At 45.1% G+C, this 20,652-nt stretch overlaps 1 protein-coding gene across 2 annotated transcripts in view; it reads right to left on the bottom strand.

Annotated features, from left to right (window-relative positions):
- LOC119445859 (integrator complex subunit 2) overlaps positions 1-20,421 on the bottom strand; it is a 63,676-nt gene extending 43,255 nt beyond the window's left edge. For both annotated transcript variants that reach the window (XM_037710163.2, XM_037710164.2), the window contains exons 1-10: positions 20,023-20,421; positions 19,785-19,923; positions 18,553-18,655; positions 17,462-17,575; positions 13,040-13,170; positions 7,715-7,897; positions 5,279-5,454; positions 4,398-4,595; positions 699-882; positions 230-352 (exon numbers count right to left, since the gene is read on the bottom strand). In XM_037710163.2, the coding sequence (XP_037566091.1) occupies positions 230-352; positions 699-882; positions 4,398-4,595; positions 5,279-5,454; positions 7,715-7,897; positions 13,040-13,170; positions 17,462-17,575; positions 18,553-18,655; positions 19,785-19,923; positions 20,023-20,327 (1,656 nt within the window). In that variant the 5' untranslated portion in view covers positions 20,328-20,421. The remainder of the gene's footprint in view (positions 1-229; positions 353-698; positions 883-4,397; positions 4,596-5,278; positions 5,455-7,714; positions 7,898-13,039; positions 13,171-17,461; positions 17,576-18,552; positions 18,656-19,784; positions 19,924-20,022) is intronic.
- Positions 20,422-20,652: the final 231 nt, after the last annotated feature.

Here is a 20,652-nt window from a genome sequence, read left to right as displayed (position 1 = left end):
ATGCAAAATTTGGAAATAGCTGTGCAAACATATCTTTGTGTTAATCTTGATGCAATGGTGCGAAAAGGACGAGGACACGAAGGCACATGAAATGCATGAAATGCAGTGGCCCCAGCCAGTTATGCCATTTTACGCTCCCTAATGTACTCGCCTTAGGGAATGACTCTGAAGTTAAACTGAATCTCATGACATCACTGCAGCTAGTTGGAGGACAACATGCAGCACTTGCCTTGTGCTTGGTGAATGCCCTGCTCTTGAGCAGCTGGTAGATGCAGTGGACAGGAAGGAAGCCAGCAGTGTTGGCGTTCAGGTTCGGAGTCACTGCAACTTTGACAGCATGCGCTGTAACCACCTGAACACGACAAAACAGAAACACATCAGAAATGTACTTGGCACACGATAATACCAAGCGCAAGGCACTCACATGTAAGGTGTTTCTAGCAGAAGAAAATGTGAAACTATAGCGGACTATATACAAAAAAATCCTACAGTTCAGAATAAATCCATGCTACAGCCACTGCAATATTTGTGGCATCTAATCAAACTGTTACGTAGCCTCACAAATTACTTTTGTTTCTTTCTTACCTTCTTTTTATAAGTTATACCTGCGATGACCTAATAAACTTGTGGTATTAATCTGCATAAACCCCGCGACATCACTGTACCCATGCACCAATCTGGGCAGCTGATTAACTCGCCTGGTCAGTGAAGAGCTCTTGGGTAAAGATAGTCTTCATCTTGGACAGGCTGTTAGGTCGAATGGGTATCTTCATGCCCAGTGTGGAGCACACCAAGTCGGCTATGGGCGTAAGCTGGTTGCTGTGGAAGTGGATCGCTATCAACAGTAACATCTCTCCAAAGGAAGCACTCACACCACTTGTCCTGCAAGCAAAATAAATGAAGAAATGTCTCGAACCAGCTCTTCCAGTGACAACAGAGGAGGCACTACAGTTGGCTTTCACAGATCTGATAAAAGTCAGTCATGCATAATTTATTTGAATTAGATTGAATAACTATGGACAATAACACTAGTCTGGTGCACTATGACGTCAGCACAGTAGCCTTTGCACCATAAAATGTAAGCAATCAATCAACGCTTAGGAAAACGACAGCTGGTTTTCCTGCAGAGCTCAGTCACCTGGAGGTTGTGCTTACTGCGTATTGAGGTGTGAAACTGGAAGAAAAGAAGAAAAGAAGAAAAAACTCTGGTTATATCTGAAACATGGTTCTACACTGAAAGATGCCAATTATAAATATACACATATACGAAAGGCATGCAGTAAAACACATTTAAAAATTCTTTGATGACATTCTCTTTTCTGGAGCTCAGAAAAATAAAAACACACATTGCAGAGCTTGGGCAAAGGGAAATGCCAGCAAAATATTTGCAGATTGAGAACTGCCTGTACAGTCAAACCAGACGAAACCCGACTTTATCAAATTTTGAGTTAAACAAAGTGCCTTTATTATCCAACACACATTCACAGAGCCTTATTCAGCCTTGAAGCAACAAAGTGAACTCAACATTTCATCTGGCTTAATAAAGTTTTGGGGACAGGTAGAGAAAATATGGGTATGTCAGATTTCAGTTAAGGTGAAAGTAGCCACTGGCCCTGTTATGGGCGTTCGCTGCTTCCATAAAGAAGCAAAAGGGACACTCAATGGACTAGTCCATGATACTTGTGCATGCAAATAGTAGTAGTAGTAGTAGTAGTAGTAGTAGTAGTAGTAGTAGTAGTAGTAGTAGAAAAACTTCATTATATACAAAAACCGGACGGGCTCCTACCCCAGTCCCCGAGAGGGGGTAGGGGGTGAAAAACGGAGTTTGTCCAGCAGGGTGGTGCCCCTATTCCAAGGCCCCACAAGCACGGGCCATCCGCTCAGCTCATTGGATCAGTAGTAGCTGATCTTTCAGGGCCGGGCTAGACAGCAGCGCCTCCCATTCGTTCCATGTGCTGTTTCTTCTGTGTTTTTCTCCTGGCACTTTTGTGTTCTGCACACTCCCACGTGATGTGAAAGAGTGTTGATGTTGCTGCATATGTCTCTGTATGCCATGGGGTGGATCAGGTGGAGAGTGTACAGATTTATGTAGGTGTTCATCTGTAATCTTCGCAACACAGTTCCCTCCGCAGCGCCGAGTTTGCCGTGCGGGGGTGGATAGATTTTTCTATTTGGTCTATAGTACTTCAGAATTGTTGCAAAGCAAGGGTCTAGGGGTGTAGGGTCCTTTATTGTAGAGTCCGGGGCGGCACAGTGATTTGTAAAGCCTCGAGCCGCCTCGTCCACATGCAGGTTCCCGGTGATGCCCTCGTGCCCCAGTGCACAGGTCACAGTTTGGATGTATTTAACCGTGGGGTCCCATCCAGTCCCGACAAGTATTCGGAGCGCATGTGCTCCAATTTTGTCCCTTAGATACAGTATAGAACACTTATAACGTAACCACTTATAGTGCAGAACCGGATATAATACGGTCTTTTCAGACTCCCATTAATTTTCCCATAGCACTCTATGTATACGCGTATCGCTTATAGTGCAGTTGTGGGACACGAAATACCGGTTACAGTGCGGCTGCCTGGAAGTTCGGCAGTCAACCTAGATGGCAAACGCTCCCCTCAAGCCACAAATACTGTATTTACTCAATCTAACGGGCACTTTTTATTCCGATAAAACGGGTTAAAAAATTTCGTGCACGTTAGAATCGAGTACGACCCTAAATCTGCGTAACGATATAGCCGTCGGCATTTCAAAATGGCCGCCTCGCACGCGCGTCGAGCCCAGCTACTCTCAAGCCTAGCTACCGTAGCTTCCTCCATGTGCTGCAGTACACGTGCTTAGGCAAAAGTCTACTGTCTGTCTTCACATTCTCTGGGTCTGCTCTATCAGCATGAAGTACCGAGTTCATCATGATGCCGCATTTAAAAGCAAAGTGATCATGTGTACAGAGACGAACGGAAATCGGGCCGCATCACGTGCATTCGGGACTGGTGCAAACAGAAAGAGAGAATTTTCGCCAGCAAAGCAATGCGGAACGGTTTCAGTGGACCGAAGCAGGATGTAATCTGCGACGATCCACTTCGGCGATACGATCGCCTTGGCCCTATCTTGAAAGCAATCTGTGACGGGGAAAGTCCGCCGCACGCTGTGTTTTCGCCGCCTATAGGTCGTGTTGAAGCGAGAGGCATGATAGCACGAAGGTCAATTCGCTCGCCGCACTTCGTCACTCGAGCGTTTTGACAGTTCGTTTCCGCGGTCAACAAGCAAGATGTGTTTATGTTTTCTTGTGAGCGCGTGACACCGTGCTTGTTAATTTATTTAGTAAGCGAATGCGGAACCTAGAGCACAGTGACAGCGACGGCAGAAATGCACCTGGAGTGTCCATTATCACAATAAAATAGCTGTTTTGGTTATAGTGCAGTACCGCTTATAGTGCGGATATTCGCGACTCCGACGACTTACGTTATAAGCGGTCTACACTGTAGTTTCTGCAAGCTTTCTGTGAGTCTGTGATTGTTGTCAATGGAGCTTTTCGCGTCCAGCACGCTTTTATTGAAAGTGCAATTGCAACCTCTTCTGCTTCTGTTGTAAAGGCGTGATCTATTGAAGCGCAGGCTGTAATTTTCCCTCTACAGTCCGTGACCACTGCCCTCCTTGCATCTGTCTGATAAGGTGCAGCGTCAGTGAATCTTGTCGTATTGATATATTTTGTCATGTTTTCTATGTATTGTGCCCTAGCCTTTCTTCTCCCAGCGTGCAGGATAGGATCCATGTTCTTTGGTATGGGGAATACCGTGTACCATTCTCTAAGTGCGTTGGGTATCTTTGATGTTTTCTTATTAGTGCATTACGCCCTAACTTGCTTAAGACTGCTCTGCCTGTTAGTCTGGAGCAGGCGATTTTCTTGTGTTCGTAGCTGTGCTTCGGTTAATTCTTCAATCGTGTTGTGTAGACCAAGCGCCAGTAGCTGGTCGTTTGAAGTATTCCGAGGTAATCTTAGGGCTGTCTTGTAGGCCATGCTTATTATTTGGTTGGCTTTTTCTTTCTCTTCCCTGTTCATATTATGATAGGGGAGTGAGTACGTGATGCGACTGATGTCGAGAATTTTCTGCTAATCAGAGGGTATCCTGTTCTTGTATCTCTGTACGATTGTTTGTTATACGGGCGATCATGAGTAAGATCTGTCCCTCTGCTGATTTGAGTGTATTCAGTGTGTGCAGAGATCTATAATTAGTGAAATAAAAACTTTTTTTTTTGCTTTTGAATAAATATGTTATTCGCATGAGTGTTTTAAGGGTTTTTGATTACACAAAGTTTTCGGTTTATTGTAAGAATTCTCAGGTCCTATCTAGTTTACTAAATTGAGGTTTCGCTGCATATCGATGACACAAGTGCAGACCGACCTGCCAAAGTAGCTTTCCTCCTTCATGAGCCAGCGTATCCACTGGGTGGCCTGGCGCTCATGCTCCTGGCTTGAGACCAGGGATGGGCAAGCCAGCAGCATGCACAGCCCAAGGGACACAAACCGAATGCCCGCTGCACTCGGGGGAGGGTGCGACGTCAGCAGCTGCATCAGCACCACTATCTCATCTTCTGTGAACCTGCATCACAAGGCACAAATCGGTATGAACATGTGCACCAAGAGTGACATGACTTAGCATCATATTCACTGACAAGTGCCAGGTTTCTTTGGAGATTATGTATAAACAAGTTTTTGCTGGCACTTCTGTGGAACTACAGTGGACCACAACCAGATCTAAGCATAGCTATAACCACCTCCAATCTCAGCTATAGTATAAGAAGGCCATCCATCATCATCATCTAGTTGCACAGTAAGCAACGAAAGAGACATTGTCAATCAAAACTGTGCCTTGAACTGGATTCTCTATTTTGTAAAAAGGAAAACTTAAGGTCACCAACCCAGACGAAAATTATTATTTGAAGTGAACAAAGAACCCAGAGGGGTTCCAATATGTCAAGTAGTATTCTTATTTGGTCAGTGACCCGAATTTCTCACTTTTCGTGACCTGTTACCTGACCGGACAAGCTTTTGTCGAACTTTTGACTATGCATTCTCCATTCCCAGCACTTTACTGTACACAATAGGGTAAAATGCAAGGAGACAAAATTTCACTTTGTTGCTCACTGGGGATGGGGGTTCACCAGCCAACTAAACTCGGCACATTGGAATCGCAAGTTTTTTAAGAGGAGCTTCAGAGTAGGCACAATTTGAGAACTCTGTGTCAAGCTTCAAAGCAAAAGTTGACAGAAAGGTCCAACTGACTTGAGGGCAGCGATGCCTCTTAAGGCACAGAAGAGTCGCAGAAGGGCATTGGCCTGCACCACCCGGCAGTCGGGGAGGTCGTGCTGCTCGAGGCTGGTTAGGAGCAGCCCCTGCAGCCGTGACAGCAGCTCCTCCCGCAGGGCTTGCAGGGTGCTGCCCTTGCCCGATTCTCCTTTCTGGAAAAAAAAAATTGCACAGTAATCATCAATGATGATTGTCAATGTAAGCGAATTATTGAACGCTTCAATAAAGCTATTTGCATTATTAAAGGGTTGGTATGCTTGAAGACGTATATTAGTTGCAAAATTTATATTTAGGTAGCGTTTGTTTCATTGCAGAATTCCGTAGAGAACAGAGCATTAACCAGCACAACTGTACGGTAGTATAGCTGGATAGCATGTGCGTCTAAAAGAGCTATAACAGTGTTAGGCAACAAACGCGCCATGCAACTTGGTTGTGCGAGCACACGCACCTTTCGCGTCCACAACTTTGTATCAGCAGTGAAATTTGAACCTCTGAACACCAACCACTGACACCGAAAACGGGTGAATGAGCCAAAGAAAGCTATTCACTTTAGAAAGAAAACGTGTCACTGTAACATTACATGGCAGCCTCGAATTCCCCCCTGTGCAACTCTCTCATCAGACTTTCAGCACTCTGTCAGCATGCTCACCAAACGCAAATAAGCTGAATGATCGCTGAGAGCATGAAGGTAGATGCTGTATTTCCCAGCAATCCATTTTATCTATCATTCTTTCCTCCCTTCAGCATTGCCTAGTGGATGTCACCGCACTGCCATTATCGCGGGGATCGGTCACTCAACAAGACACTCTTATTCACCACGCTGAGTGGCCAATTCTGGCAACAACTGCGGTGTGGCTTCGTCCAAAGCAACAACATGTTAGAGAGTTATTGTCGGCTGCATTGCTGCGTTGCAGCAGTGAAGCGGCACTGTTGCAGGAGTGGCATGGCCACCGACTTGGCATTCAGTTAAGTTACTAGCAGCCCCACGCACCGCCAGATTTCAGCCTCATCAGTGTAAGACGGCCAGTAAATCGTTTTTTCTATTTATAGAAAACTCTGGCTTCACTAAAATTGTATCTTAAATGCATGTGTATCTGCCAAAATTTCAAGGGAAATCATGATTACTTCGTGATAACCATTATTTTGTTACAACCAATTTCATTTTAATGAGAGCCGACTGGATTACCAGGTCAGACATCGCTGGGGATCAGATTAAAGAACTCAGTGACGATCACTGTGTAAGATATATTTCTTAAGCTGTGAAAACAGCTTAACAAATGCTGTTATGAGTGATTTCAGATAACGCCCCTTTGTGCTGCCCTTAAGCAGACTGATGATCACGGTGTCATTTAGTGAAAAAAGCAGCACATCTACATAGTTGATTTCGAATTTTTCATGAGCACATCTTTCAGAGACATGAGCAGATGCGAGCAAGGCGAAGTTGTTTTACACCACCAAAGGTTGTCTTACACCATGGTCATGAAGCATTTTATGTGGCATCAATCCCATGAAGCATGTTGGTTAACTGGGTAGCCTCTACAAAATGGGTCCCCTGGTTTGTTGGTAGATGCCCTTAATTTACCCTTAATGTCTAGTGCGTGTGGAGAGCTATGGACAGGCTTGGCTGAGGTGCCAGGAGGATTAATGGAGAAAGTTAAAGGGCTGCCGCACGTTTAACTACTGCGCCAGCTCAAATTTAAGCACTCGGAAATTTTAGACTGTCTGCTTTCTTACAAGTGCGTTTTTTGAAAAAGAAAGGTTTAGAGACATTGTAAATAGCACATATCGAGAATGGTTTATTCAAAATAGTTAAAGAAAGCAAGCAAGAAAGCATTGGGAAAGGTTTTGAATGAGATCAGTGAGAGAAGTCTCTCTAACCTTAGTAGCATTGCTTACAATGTGTGAAACAGTGTAGGTGCAACAAAAAACAAGAACACATCATGTGGCCGCCACTGTCAATCCCCTTGTTTGCAGGCTGCTGCAGGAAGTTCACGTTCTATTCCTTTTTTTTTTTATTCAAAATACCCCCAAATGCCCTCATTATGAGGGTATTACATGGGGGAGGGGGGGGGGGTCACAGGCACTGGTCATAGATTATACATCATATTAAAGAACAAGACAATATAACAAAAATAATAATAGAGTGATACAAAGGTAATATACAAAATGAGTCACAATTATTTCAGAGAAAACATTAGTACATATTAGGAGAACATAAGGCAACTGCAATGAAAAGCAAAACAGCAACAAACATCGAAAACACTGTAAAAGTCCCAAGATAATAATAATAATATTAGTTGACAAGTCGTGAGCGAATTAAATCTTGAAACTTAGTTAAGTCACATGTTCTTGCTTTTTTTTTTCACATGAGGTGGGAAAGGGAAAGAAATCCCTTGCTTTTATTTTACTCACTTTCTGGCAACTTCGCACATACTGGGCAAACCAGGTGCGAACTTTGTCGTCGCTGCCCAGCAACAGACCACTCACAAAAGCCACCAAGTCCCCAGCTGAATTGAACTCGTCATTCTGCTCTGTGCTGCGGCAGTGGTCCAGGCTCAACAGGACAGCCAGGCCAGGCATTCGGCACAACTCCACCTGCCAGGGCCCACCCACACGAAGCACGAAGGTTGGGTCATTCACAGATCATTTCATGGAAAACTTTGCACAAATAGTGCTGGAAATAAGTATACCATTAAAAACCACACCTTCCCATTCTGACCCTGTAGTACATACCACAGTTCTACATCAAGAAAAATTAGAACAATATGTTTACTTCTATTTCTGGCCCCGGAGAGTACATTTGCACACACACAAAAGAGAGAGAGAGAATAACAATGAAATGTTACTTAAGTTAAAGCTTAATTAGTATAGTACTAATGACTAATTACTTTGCTGAACTATCCCCAACTGGAAACTCGTTCCACATATTAAAAAATATGAAGCTAACGGCTGTACGTTAAGTTTCCCATGCTTAAATAAAAAATTTGAAGAATCAGACTTAGTGTATCATAAGTTAAACATCGGGCATTACAGGGTTAATCCACAGCCCAATAAGAGCCATAGCTGCACCACCCTATCAAACAAATGTACAGGAGGAGTTTCTAAAAGGATAATACGACAGTAGTATCTCGTTGATACGAACTTCACAGGAACCGGAAAATAAAACGTATCATCCAAAAATCGTATTATCTGAAACACATTGCTTTTATAACACACTGGCCAGGAAATGAACAAAAAAAACGGATCCCGAAAAACGTAATATGCAGAATCGTATCAACGAGAGTCCACTGCATACTGCACTAGCCTAATATTGTGTACGCCTCTTCTGAACCAGTTTAAAACGATGCATGCTAGAAAAAATTTGTTGCATTTCTGTCCCAAATGCAAAGCAGTGGCTGTGATAGCCAGCAAACTGCTGGACACAGCAATGCTTGGTACTACTTTTGTCGAGGAAAAGCCGCATTTAGTGCCCAATTACATACGGAAGAAATAAGGTGACAAGACAGGTGCTTTGCGCTGTGTCACCTTGCAATGCAAACAATCTGCTTAGAAAGAACACTGCTTTTGCTTTTTCCTCTTCTGCTTCCTGTGTTTCGCTGCATGCTCTCTGGATTCAATTACAAATTTCTTTCCCCTCGATGCTGGTTCCCGAGTGTCTCACGTGCCATAGTGGGCCTCTTGGATTATCCGAAAGTCCCGGACTGCCCGAGGCAGCGCAATCAGTCAATGAGCGTTGCGTATGCACTGTCTTGGGCTGTCCTAGACAGTCCGGGACGACAAATCGAAGAGGCCCAACGTGCACTTTGCCCTCGCACTTCCACTATGTTCTGGTGGAGGAGTCTGTTGTACAAAGATAGGCAGCTGTCAGATTTGAAACCAGTTGAGATGGTGTCCTCAAACTTCGGTATCTAGTATTTTATTTGTTCGCAGTGATGTTGACGCGATGATGATTCGTTACCAAGGCACTACTATGGCCTACGGCAATGACACACAACAGCAATCTACGACCTTCTCATTTCATCTCATTTAATAGATATAATGATGACAGCCCACAACAACGGCAAAGAGCAATGACCTGCGGTCATTGGTTGCACATGGTTGCATTGGCAAGCATATGGCTGAAAAGTCCCTGATACAACTTTGAAGAAAAAGTCACGTAGCGCTTCGAAGGTGTGCAAGAATGTACAACTGCGCATAACTGTCAGGTCAACCAACAAAGCCGAATGCAAGTGCCCAGCTTTGCCCAACATTTATAGTCACCTGATTAATAAACTAAACCCCCTGTATTGCAGACTGCTTTGAGGAGACAAAGCCTCAGAAAGATAACAAGAAAGCAGTGAATTTTCACTACCACTCCTTTCCATAACACCCATGGCTTAGAGGGTATTACTAAAATAAACAACTAAAAAAAACGGTATATTATTTGACATCACAAGTTAGCAACACTGCCGTGCCTGCACTATGGACAACTGCCAACAAAATTTTTGATCACCTAAGAAACCTAGTTTCAGATAGCATAGATACAAAGTAACCACCGTGCAAAATTTTATGTTTGAAATATGAGTTGCTGCATTACAAAAAGCTCACAGAAATAGATGTTCATGATACCAAAACCGGAAAAAAAAAGTGCTGGCTCTCTCGTAATCGAGAGTAGATGTAAGCACGAAATGGCTACCATATGGCCTCTTTTGCTGCCTGTGGTGCCTCTGCCTTCAACCCCTTTTCTTTTTCAGACAGTGCGGCGCGCTCAGCGTCTGTCACTACTTTCTCTTTTTGTCAGTGGACCACTCACGACTCACGGACCGCTGGCATTCAAAAGAGTATAGGCAACCCCGTCTCACCGCCAAAAAATTACAATTAAGTGTATGGTGCCCTCTATCTGCCTTTTGAATGTTGCTATTGGAAATCACAAATAAAACTTCAGCATACTAGATGTTACAGCTTGAGTGATATAGTGAACAAACATTAGGAAGACATCAGAAGCAATACTTTTTGTAACTTGTTTGGGCAGTAACTAGCGTATGTAATGCAGTCCTGTACAAAGGAAAGGGTTGGAGCCAGAGACCGCATTTTCTTAACTTTTGACTGGTTGCCCAGATGATCTTGTTTTGTTCTCGCAACAATGCCCGGATATTCTCGTTAGAGTGCCCGGATAACAGCTCCAGCTTTTGGCTCAAGGTCACTTGAAGGTCGCCGACAACGGGAGCTAAATAGCACCCCCATTAGTGCTCACCACCCACTGACACACAACCCAAAGTGTTGAGAACCATTGTGGCTCCTTGGTGTGACCTCTTCAGATTAGGCAATGCCAGCTGCACACTGAAAATTACAGAGGAAATGTGCTGGGATTTACATCGTATATGCTAATCACCAGGTGCAAGCGTCGTCTGCTTGAGTGCTACTTAAAGGCTGTTGGTAAGGAAATTATACAATTACGAGCCCTGCATCTTTGGCAAGATTACTTCAATAGCCTATTGGGGGCGAGCGCCACCACTGGAAAAGTTGGCGCCGCCGTTGGCGTGACGTGGTATGAGGGATCACATGGACACAGCGGACGCGTCAGCTGCTTCGGAAGCACCGAAGCGAGCTAAAAACTAAAGTTTAAAGTCCCACCTGTGGTGCGTTTCTGATTAAGCGGGGATGTTTTCCCACTTCGGGTGTGAAAGCATAATAATAGGTAGTGGCTGCCTTTGAAAGCGTCCAACATGGTAGGTGCTCGGTGCCACAGTGCCGGATGTACGCAATGGGGCCCTGTGTCAGCCTTCACACGTACCCACAGGACAAGAAGCTGTGTGAAGCTTGGATTGCGAAACTTAGAAACGGCAAGCAGCCATTGGCTACAACTCGGGTGTGCAGCAAGTACTTCCGCGAGGAAGATTTCTGCTACGGCGTCGGGGCTGCAATGTTCGTTGAGTAGCAGAAAGCATGCACTGCCCGGCTAATGTCATGAAACTTTGGTCTATCAACTTGTTGATGCTAGCTACTGGCATGTTCACTGGAATGAAAAACGTATGGTAACAAGCACATTAAAAAAAAGGCATGTCATATGGTCATGTTTGTGTTAGCACCAAACAGTGAATGTACTGAATGTTAAAATAAATTTAATTATGGGGTTTTACGTGCCAAAACCATGATCTGATTATGAGGCACGCCGTAGTGGGGGACTCCGGAATGATTTCGACCACATGGGGTTCTTTAACGTGCACCTAAATCAAAATACACGGGTGTTTTCCCATTTCGCCCCCATCGAAATGCGGCCGCCGTGGCCGGGATTCGATCCCGCGACCTCGTGCTCAGCAGCCCAACACCATAGCTACTGAGCAACCACGGCAGATAATGTACTGAATTAAGAAAAAGAAGCAGCGGGAAATTGCTCGTTGAGAAGACCGATAAACATACCATGCGACGCAACCTGAGAATAATATTAAACGTCCAAGAATTTAGAACTTTAAAAAGAAATTAAGATTGAATCATCGCAACGGCACATCACAAGTCACCATAGGCACTGAAGTCCCTAGTTATAATGAGATTATTTCCGAACAGCTCTGATAGCCTCTACGTAACAATGGTTGCTTGTCTGGTGTCAAATGCTAATGCTGCGGCCACTCACGGCACGGTGCGGAAACGCGCTCGCAGCGAAAGCGAAACATTGTGCGCGGACATGCATGCCAGACGCGCAGTCGGACGCTGCGAACCCCTGCGATTGCTGCATTGAGGCTTGATTCTCTTAAGCTCCATTTGGTTATACAGACAGCCCACTATAAGAACATATTTCACATAGTTTGCTCTCAGCGATTGCCTACATTTCACGCAAGATGTCAGTTCGTGGGACTGCATCACGGTGACAGCGCGCAGTGGGCGTTCACGGTACGTATTCCACTGGACGGGCCGCACGGGTTTAGAGATGCCAGAACATTGTGAACTTGTATACACGCACCTCCTCCTCCTATCATCATCATCATTCATCACCCCTTTCCCTCCCCCATCCCTTTTCCCCAGTGTGCAGTAGCAGGCCAGAGCAAGTTACAGCTCAGGATGACCTCTCTGCCTTTCTGTAAACACATCTCTCACTGTACATATTCAGTAAATAGATAGCGTCTGTAAATCATTCTGTGGTTTCTGTTTGCCCAAGGTTAATATTTTGACAGTAAAAAACATTCCTCGTCTCGAGAGTACTTACAGATATGTCCAGGAGGGCTCCCGCGTGGTGTTTTTATTGAGCGCAGACAGCCAAACCTATGAGGAGGGCGCTGCGTTATCCCTCATGCTACGCAAGCGAGGCGCTTCCGCTGGGTGGCAACTCAGTAAGTCCTTGCCCCCAATACTACTTCTTTAATCCTCAAATTAATTCTGGAAAAACCCACTAATTGTGCCAAATGTTTGGATGTAGTCATAAATTTTTCTGAGTCCCCTTTCATTCAGATTCTGAAAACATAATTGTTGATTCTTGATATTTCCAGACTTGTACTGGGCTCTAGTGTTGAAAATTGAAACCAAATCCTACAACCGACTGTAACTCCTCTTTGGCGGTGGGAGCAACACAACATCAGGCTGCATAAGTGTAACTCGTACTTGGCAATATGGGTGCACCCTTCCATGACAAGTACAGCTTGGGACTGGGGGTTAAAGGGTTAATGACCAATTCAGGCAAAGAAGAAAGAGTTCATTGCAGTTGCCCTTTAATCAGACCTAGCGTTTAACGTGCACGAAACTGGAAGATCTCGGCAGGCCACTTACCGCTTTGGCCCGCACCACCAGTGACTGCGCTGGATTCATCCGGCACAGCACATGCAGAGCATGCATGCGGACACAGCCGCCAGCTGTATCCTCATCTTGCTTGTCGCCATTGGAGATCAGGGCAAGGCACACTACAAGGAAAATGAGGGGGCACATTCATTATTGATATCTCCTGTGCTTAAAGATACCGGGGTAACTTCAATAAGTCGTATCAGTGGCGCACTAATCAGAAGAGTTTGCTCTACTCTCATATTAGTTCCCTGCTCGAACCACTAACGGGCAACTTTAGCTAATTTTTCAACAAACAGATTAACAAAATCTGTAGTGTTTTCGCACAGGCACGTTGATCCTGAATCAAACGGCTCAACTGAGGGTTAAGTAGAGTTTATCCACAAATTAAGTTTTGAGACTAGTGTGTGCACTCCCAATATGTCCCCTCAAATGGATGATTTACACTGGCAATTCTGTGCTTGCTGAGAACACAATTAATCGAGGTGCTTAACGTCCCGAAACTGCACAGCTGGTTATGAAGAACGCTGTAGTGGAGGGCTCTGGATTAATTTTGACCACGCAGTGTTGTTGCGCAACATGTCACTACAGGCTCAGAAGTGATGACGCTGACACCTTTTAATTGTGTAGCTGCACAAAGTGTGGATAACTATTATCGCTGTGAAACAATAGGTTAACCTATTTGTGGGCATAATAGTTTCAGCAGCAATGTAACCTTCTTAAGGCAAGGATTTTGTTTCTCCGCAAGTGATGTCACACAAGTGTGTCTTGAATCTGGCGTACATGAACACACTGTAATGTGGAATCTCGTTGATACGATCTTCACGGGAACCGGAAAATAAAGCGTATCCATCCGAAAATCGTACCATCCAACGTATTGTCCAACTAAATCATATTATCGGGAAAAGAAACGAAAAACTTATCCCGAAAAACGTATTACGCAGAATCATATCAACGAGGTACCACTGTATAAAGATTGCTGCAAGTGCTCCTGTTCCTTGAATGTGCATGTTGTAATGTTACTACAGTGGTGTTATGAGGAGCAACTAACCAGTCAGCCCAGTCCAGTTCCGGCTTCAATGCAGTGTTTAAAGCTTATTCAAGGTATTTTTGCACTTTTACGCAACTATCTTTTGCAGGGCAAAAGAGAAACATAGAACAACTGCTTCAATGACATGGTCAAAAAATTTCTTTAGCTGCTGTTTGAAGGGTCCCTCACCAGAGCCCACCAGAAAACTTTGATTACAGTCTAAACATGTCATAACAAAGTCATGGAACATGAAAATACCTTTGTTATATCCAAAATTCGTTGTAAGCATATATTCGTTACATGTTGATAACAGCAAAAACATTTTAGATTCTTCATTATATCTGATAATTTGTTATATCCTTGTTCTTTATATCAAGGTATGACTGTACAATCGGGAAGCTTTAGAGCACCGCCCCCAGGGTATGTTTTAGTGCAAGTGTTTGTCGAAAGGATATATAGTGGAATCTCTATGATACGAATCTCACGGGGTCACGAAAAAAATTCGTATTAGCCGAAATTCGTATCATCGAAACACAATTAAAACTAGCTAAATTAAAGAGTCGGAGGTGAATTCACTCAGGCACACGCACGTAAAAGGCATTTACAGTATAGACCACTTATAATGTAACCGTTTATATAATACAGAACTGGCTAGAACGCAGCCTTTTCCGACTCCCGTTTACCCTCCCATAGAACTCTATGTATACGCATACCGCTTACAGGGCAGCCGCGTGAGACGAAATACCGGTTATAATGCGGCTTCCGCGGGAAAATCTCGCCGACAAGGGCGGTAGCAAGCACGCTTCTCAACGAGGTGCGCCCACCGATGGGAGAAGAGATCAATAAGGGCGATGCGGAGGAAGAGCGTGAGACGTGGAGCATGAGTCCAAGGGCGATAAAATCGTCGCTGCGCGCCGTATGTGCGAGTGAAAGTGCAGGGGATGAGTCCAAGGGCGATAAAATCATCGCAAGCGAAAGCGTGCCTTTCGTACAGGGGACGCGCACCTTCACGGAGAGCAAACGCGACTTCCGTCGTCGTGCGAAAGGCCGTGGGGGTATGGGAGGGAGGGAGGGGGGGGGGGGGCGACGCTGTGCTGCGGCATCAAATGCCTATCTTGCAACCAGGCGCAAGGGTAACTGGCGACGCAATCTCCCACGCGAAAGCAGCAAAGCGGGAAGGCAGCGCCGGAGGGAGGGAAGAAGGGAAGGGGGGGCGGCTTCTGCTCTGCCAACAAATGCGTTCTTGTACTTTGCGCCTGTGCCGGCTGCCGGTGTTGTCACGCGCACCATATCTTGAAAGCGATCTCCACATGGCTCTGACCTTTGTATGCGCTGCACTTACGCCGCTCAGTTTCCGTTGAAGCGATAGACCGCACGAACATTCGCTAGCTGCGGCGGCCGCGCTTCCCTACACCTGCGCGGGGAACAACACAAAAGCAAGAAAAGCTCCACCGCTTCAAACTCTTCGCGACCAGTCACGGCCTCCACGCTGTCCGCCGCCGCGTCCGCACCTCCGCACCAAAAGAGAAAGGGAGAAAGCGCGTGACTGCGCGCTGTTCTCTTTCATGGCCGTTGGTGGGGCGGCGTTTATTCGTATCAACCGACGCGGGTCGAAAATCGATTCGTAACAACCGTTCTCTAGCACGTTACAAAGTAATGGGGCTCAGCCGGGACCACAGAAAAGTTTGTATCATCCGGAAATTCGTATTAGCCGTGATCGTATCATCGAGATTCCACTGTAGTAACAGTGGAGATAGAAGCAAATTAAGTGTCGAGGGTAGCCCACCTCCTCAATGGTTTAAGGAGGTGGGTTATCCTTCCCAAAGCAGAGCAGAGGCTCTACACCACTGCCTCAACCAGCGAGTGCCAGCAACATTCCCCTCCCTCCTCCGGCCTTCTCCCCTATTAGAGCCAAGAGCTCAAACTATGTTTAAATCACAAGCGCTACCATCTTTTCTTTTCTTTTTTTTATTTGTGATAGCAATTGTATGAACAGGTATCTCCTATTCCCCGCCATATGCACCCTACTCGCCATACTGCCCGCCGGGATCATCGATCGCGTTACTTGCAGCGCAAATATCCCGTGGGCTGCAGCGCTGTTCGTGTGCTCTTCATTGACGCCAGCCCAGCGGATGAACGCAGGGGAGTCACGGTAGTAGTGGACTCTGATCTCATGACCGTATTCGCAGCCTTGGAACGTACATTAACCGATGTCTTCCTCCTGGATGAATGTGCGATTGCTAGGGCAATCCTTTCTACCTCTTCTCTCCCTCCTTCTAACCCAATCATATTCTCACAGACTCCCAGGCAGCTTGTCGGCGTTTTCTTTTCAACGCTTTGCATCTTACCACCACGTCCATACTCGAGTCCTTCCTATCATCCACCTCGCATACTTTTCGGTTGGTCTGGGTGCCTGGGCACGCAGCGATCCCCGGTAATGAGCGCGCTCATGCGCTGGCCTGAAACTCTCATACCGAGCTGCTGGGAATCGCTCTGCCATCATCCGACCGCAACCTTTTTCGTACGCGTCCCAACTTGCTGAGATACGCCTAACTCGGCAACACTACCCCCAACCTCATCCTTCCCTTACTCGCCGACAAGCTGTCTGTTGGCGACAACTACAGACGAATACTCTCCCAATGGCCCTTTTCTATTCCTACCTCTACGCCTCCCGTAGTCCAGCTGAATGCCCGCACTGCAGAGACCGCCCCACCCTACTGCATATGGTCTGGCTTTGCCAAGACATTCCCAATGTCTCACCCGTTTCAAACCCCACCCTCACTTCCTGGGAGGAGCGGCTGACCAACGCGACGGTGACTGGCCAGCAATGGCTAGTCGACCGTGCCGAGACGGTGGCTGCTACCTATGGGGCCCCGAACTAAGGGCTCCACCTGCGAGGCACAACTGGTCTCCACGACATTGTAATAAAGTTTATTCTCTCTTTCTCAAAGTGCATTCGCACCGTCATGCAATACTGGTATCGACAGTGCATGCATGTCCAGCGCATAGAGGGTTAGAAGGCCGCCAGAGACGCACAGTGCGTTTGGCTGCAAAAGTCAAGTGCACGCACCCTCACACTCCAGTCAATCAGCTCTGTCAGAACCAGAGCAGCATTCTGCTGCTGGCATCAGCATTGTCCACACATGCATTAGTGTTCTTGGTGAGCAGCTAGTGTGCTTACCACATCGCGGTGCATACACTGGTCCTAGTAGAACATGCAGTAAATGTCAAGCTAAAATTATCTAATTTTCTTCATTGGGCACAGACAAATGCCCACGGTTTCCCTTGATGGTGCGACGCCCGTAACGCTGTTAGTGCCTTGTTGAGAAAATATCTCTACAATGCATTAGCTGACTGCATGCAATGCAAAAGATACAGCTCACCCTCGGAAAAACTGTCTGGAGCATTGGCAATGAGTCGACAGAGGAGTTCTGGCCCATTCCTGAGGTGAATTAGCGTCTCTGCGATGTCCTGAATATGCAGAATTCCTGGGAGCTCTGAAAGAAATTGCGTTTTTTTTTTTTTTTTCAGTCAATGGTGCTACAAAGAAATATACAGCAACAACATGTGCTTACATCCTTGCTGAAAAAAATTTCACAGGCCAGGAGATGTTGAAACAATGCAAGCTCTTTGCTTTGTTGAGTGGATACTAAAAATCTGCACTATGTTTGTTCATCAGGGGAAGTATTCTTCTATGAATTGATTTGCATTGATTTGGCAGGAAAAGGTTGCTTACCAGAAGAGGAAATGTAATGCAACGTTTTTCTTTGTGACTTTTGTTCTTATGTCACAGTGCTGGTACATTAGACATAACATCAAAAATTAGAAAGTACTTTAAAATATCTAGGTTGGTTTTGTTCAGAAAAAGTATTAATATAATCACATGGTTGGGTGTTTGATTCCCTTAGAATGTGATGTAATTCTCTTTTTTACCTATGAACACATTGACTATAGTCTCAAGAAGGCACTGTCCAAATTGACATCACAAGGAAGTAGAGCAGTGGGAACTTTACGAGTCTTGTTTTTCTCTTTTTTCTCTCTTACCAAGACTCTGCTGACAGTATGACTGATGCCCGTAGTAGTCCAAAAGTGTAATTTGCCATCTTAACTTAACATTCCTACTCTAAAGCATTTAAATTCTGTTTACATGGTTTCGTGAGCCTGTAAGCAAGCAAACCATTGCCTGAAAACATCAACACTAGTTCAGAATGCTGTTCACAAAACACGCTGTTATTATGCCTCTGAACATTATGGCTGCTCAGCATGCTGGCGAAGTACAGTCGAACCTCAATATAGCAAACATGGGTACAACAAACCATTTGATATAACAGACCAAATATGAAATGTTTCTCGTCAATATTAGTATGTGAAGAATATGTGCTTATACCGAATAGTGGATATAATGAAGGTATTTGTGTTGCATGCTGCTTTGTCATAACGCAGTTTGACACAAGGTGAACATCAGAACACTTACCTGCATGAGCAATGCACATGACATCTGCGACTTCGTCCAGATAGACATCATTGTCAAACAAGTCCGACGACTTCGTGCCGATTTCAGTTCGGCTATCCTTGACCTAGTAATGTGAGGATTGAAGTTAGTAGATGGCAGTGTGGGTTTTGAAGTGTGGTACAATTTATTTCAGTTCATTAAATACTCAGAGGTACCCATGCATTTTAAATGCTTCTCCTAACTCGAGATTAGAATAATTCAAACCAAATCTGCACGTACTACAGAAGTTGAATAAACGGATGTCAACTGTATATAGCCAAGACCCTTGTCACATGGCACGTGTAATGTCATTTGAAGCGAATGAGATTAAGTGTTAATGCCCTTTTTGTTGCTTCTACACGGGCATAGTGAATGACATTCACAGCTAATGACATTCGCACATTGAATGAGTTTCCCGAACTCATTCACGCGCGACTTGTGTAATCTCGACGACAGGGGGTTGGCAAAAAATTACAAAATGGATAAGTTAAAACGAAGTGTAATATATTTTCAAATAACCATCCAATGTTTACCATTATATTGCTAACAATATAGTGAAAATATGTAAACAAGAAGCACAACTTGTAAGGTCTCGTTATCATAGCAGCCTGCCGATAAGCATTGCCATCAATTGCGAATGCCATTTTGTTTAGCCGTGTAGACTGGGAACGCAAGACTGCAATGACATTCGGAATGAATGTCATTTACTACAAATGACATTACATGTGCCGTGTGACAGGGGTATAATGAAGGCGCAGAGAGGCCTCCAACTACAATGCATATGTGATGTAGATTAACAATAAAAGTTTCCTAGTTACATGGAGAAGTGCATCTACTGTTTTTTTTTTTTCCTTCATGCACCATGGAAGACTGCAAAAATACAAGATGATGTCAGTCAAATCAGTCACCTGTCATCTCGTCAATACTGCATATGTATGCAAAACATTAGACACTGATCTCACACAGCAAAAATAGGTACAACTAACATCCGAGTCAGACAAGAGGTCTTAATGGCAAATGTGCATTGCATTCGATAAACTTGTCGAGGCCCATCAGTTCTGAATAACAGCCGCAGCCGAATCCAGACGCCAAATGTCTGAGTTGCTCCCAAGGCCACTACGTTCGGTTGCAGCAGTTTTTCAATCTTAATGAATAGGCTCGACAAGTTGACGACGGCAGGGCTGAGTGACCAATGAGAGGGCAACAGTTCTCACTTGAGCAATGAAAGCCAAAAGTTCGCTGAGCACCAGTCGCAACTTCCTGGCAGCGTCACTCCTTTCGAATTCGAGTGCCAAGGAATTTTGGAGCGACGATACCAATATGCTATCCCCAGAGTGTGGTCCAAGTTTCAACCTGCAAGAAAAGAAGAAAGAAAAGAAAGGGTGGGAGAGGAATTGTATTACACGACCCTGAACTCACAGACGAACAGCAGAGAGGACGCGCGTATTTTACCGAAGCTGTTGTTCCTTCTTCACGTCGAGCTCGAGTGCGTGGAAATCGATAGACAAAAGGGCCACGAGTGAATTGACGAGCTCTATGCCGGAGAGTATCTTCAGCACAGTTTTCTTTTTCTGTCCCCAATCTTTTCGCTGGTCCAGAGGGGAACACAACGCCATGCGAACGAGACATGGAAGCAGAGGCCGCAGCTCCCATTCTGGCAGAGCGGCCAAGCTATCGACGTCAACGTTTTGTATCGCGTCGTACGCTCTAGGCGTAACTGGCACTTTAAAGCTGGAGGCAAAGTCTTCTCTAGCCATTGTCACAAGCCGAACACGAATTCTGTACTTGAATACACACTTTTGCACGTCCGCCCGGCATCAGACAACATAATCGATTGATGTTCATTGCACTGAGGCTGACTGAAATACCGAAAGCATTTCAGTAAAGCCACACGCCTTGAAGCTTTTGCTTATTGTTTATAAAACATTTTCAATCTTACAATATAATATTGTTTTGGTTGTTTACTTGCTTCATTTCCTCGTTCTACATGAGTAATGGCGCGCAAAAGGAACTCGCCCAAGTTTCCATCTTGCACACAAGGAGGTTTTATTTAAACTAGAGTGTACTAGACAATAATTTAAA

This window comes from Dermacentor silvarum, chromosome 3 (genome assembly GCF_013339745.2).
Source record: "Dermacentor silvarum isolate Dsil-2018 chromosome 3, BIME_Dsil_1.4, whole genome shotgun sequence".
Taxonomy (NCBI): Eukaryota; Metazoa; Arthropoda; class Arachnida; order Ixodida; family Ixodidae; genus Dermacentor; species Dermacentor silvarum.
Note: the sequence above shows the minus strand (reverse complement) of the source record. Positions and strands in the feature narration are given on the sequence as shown.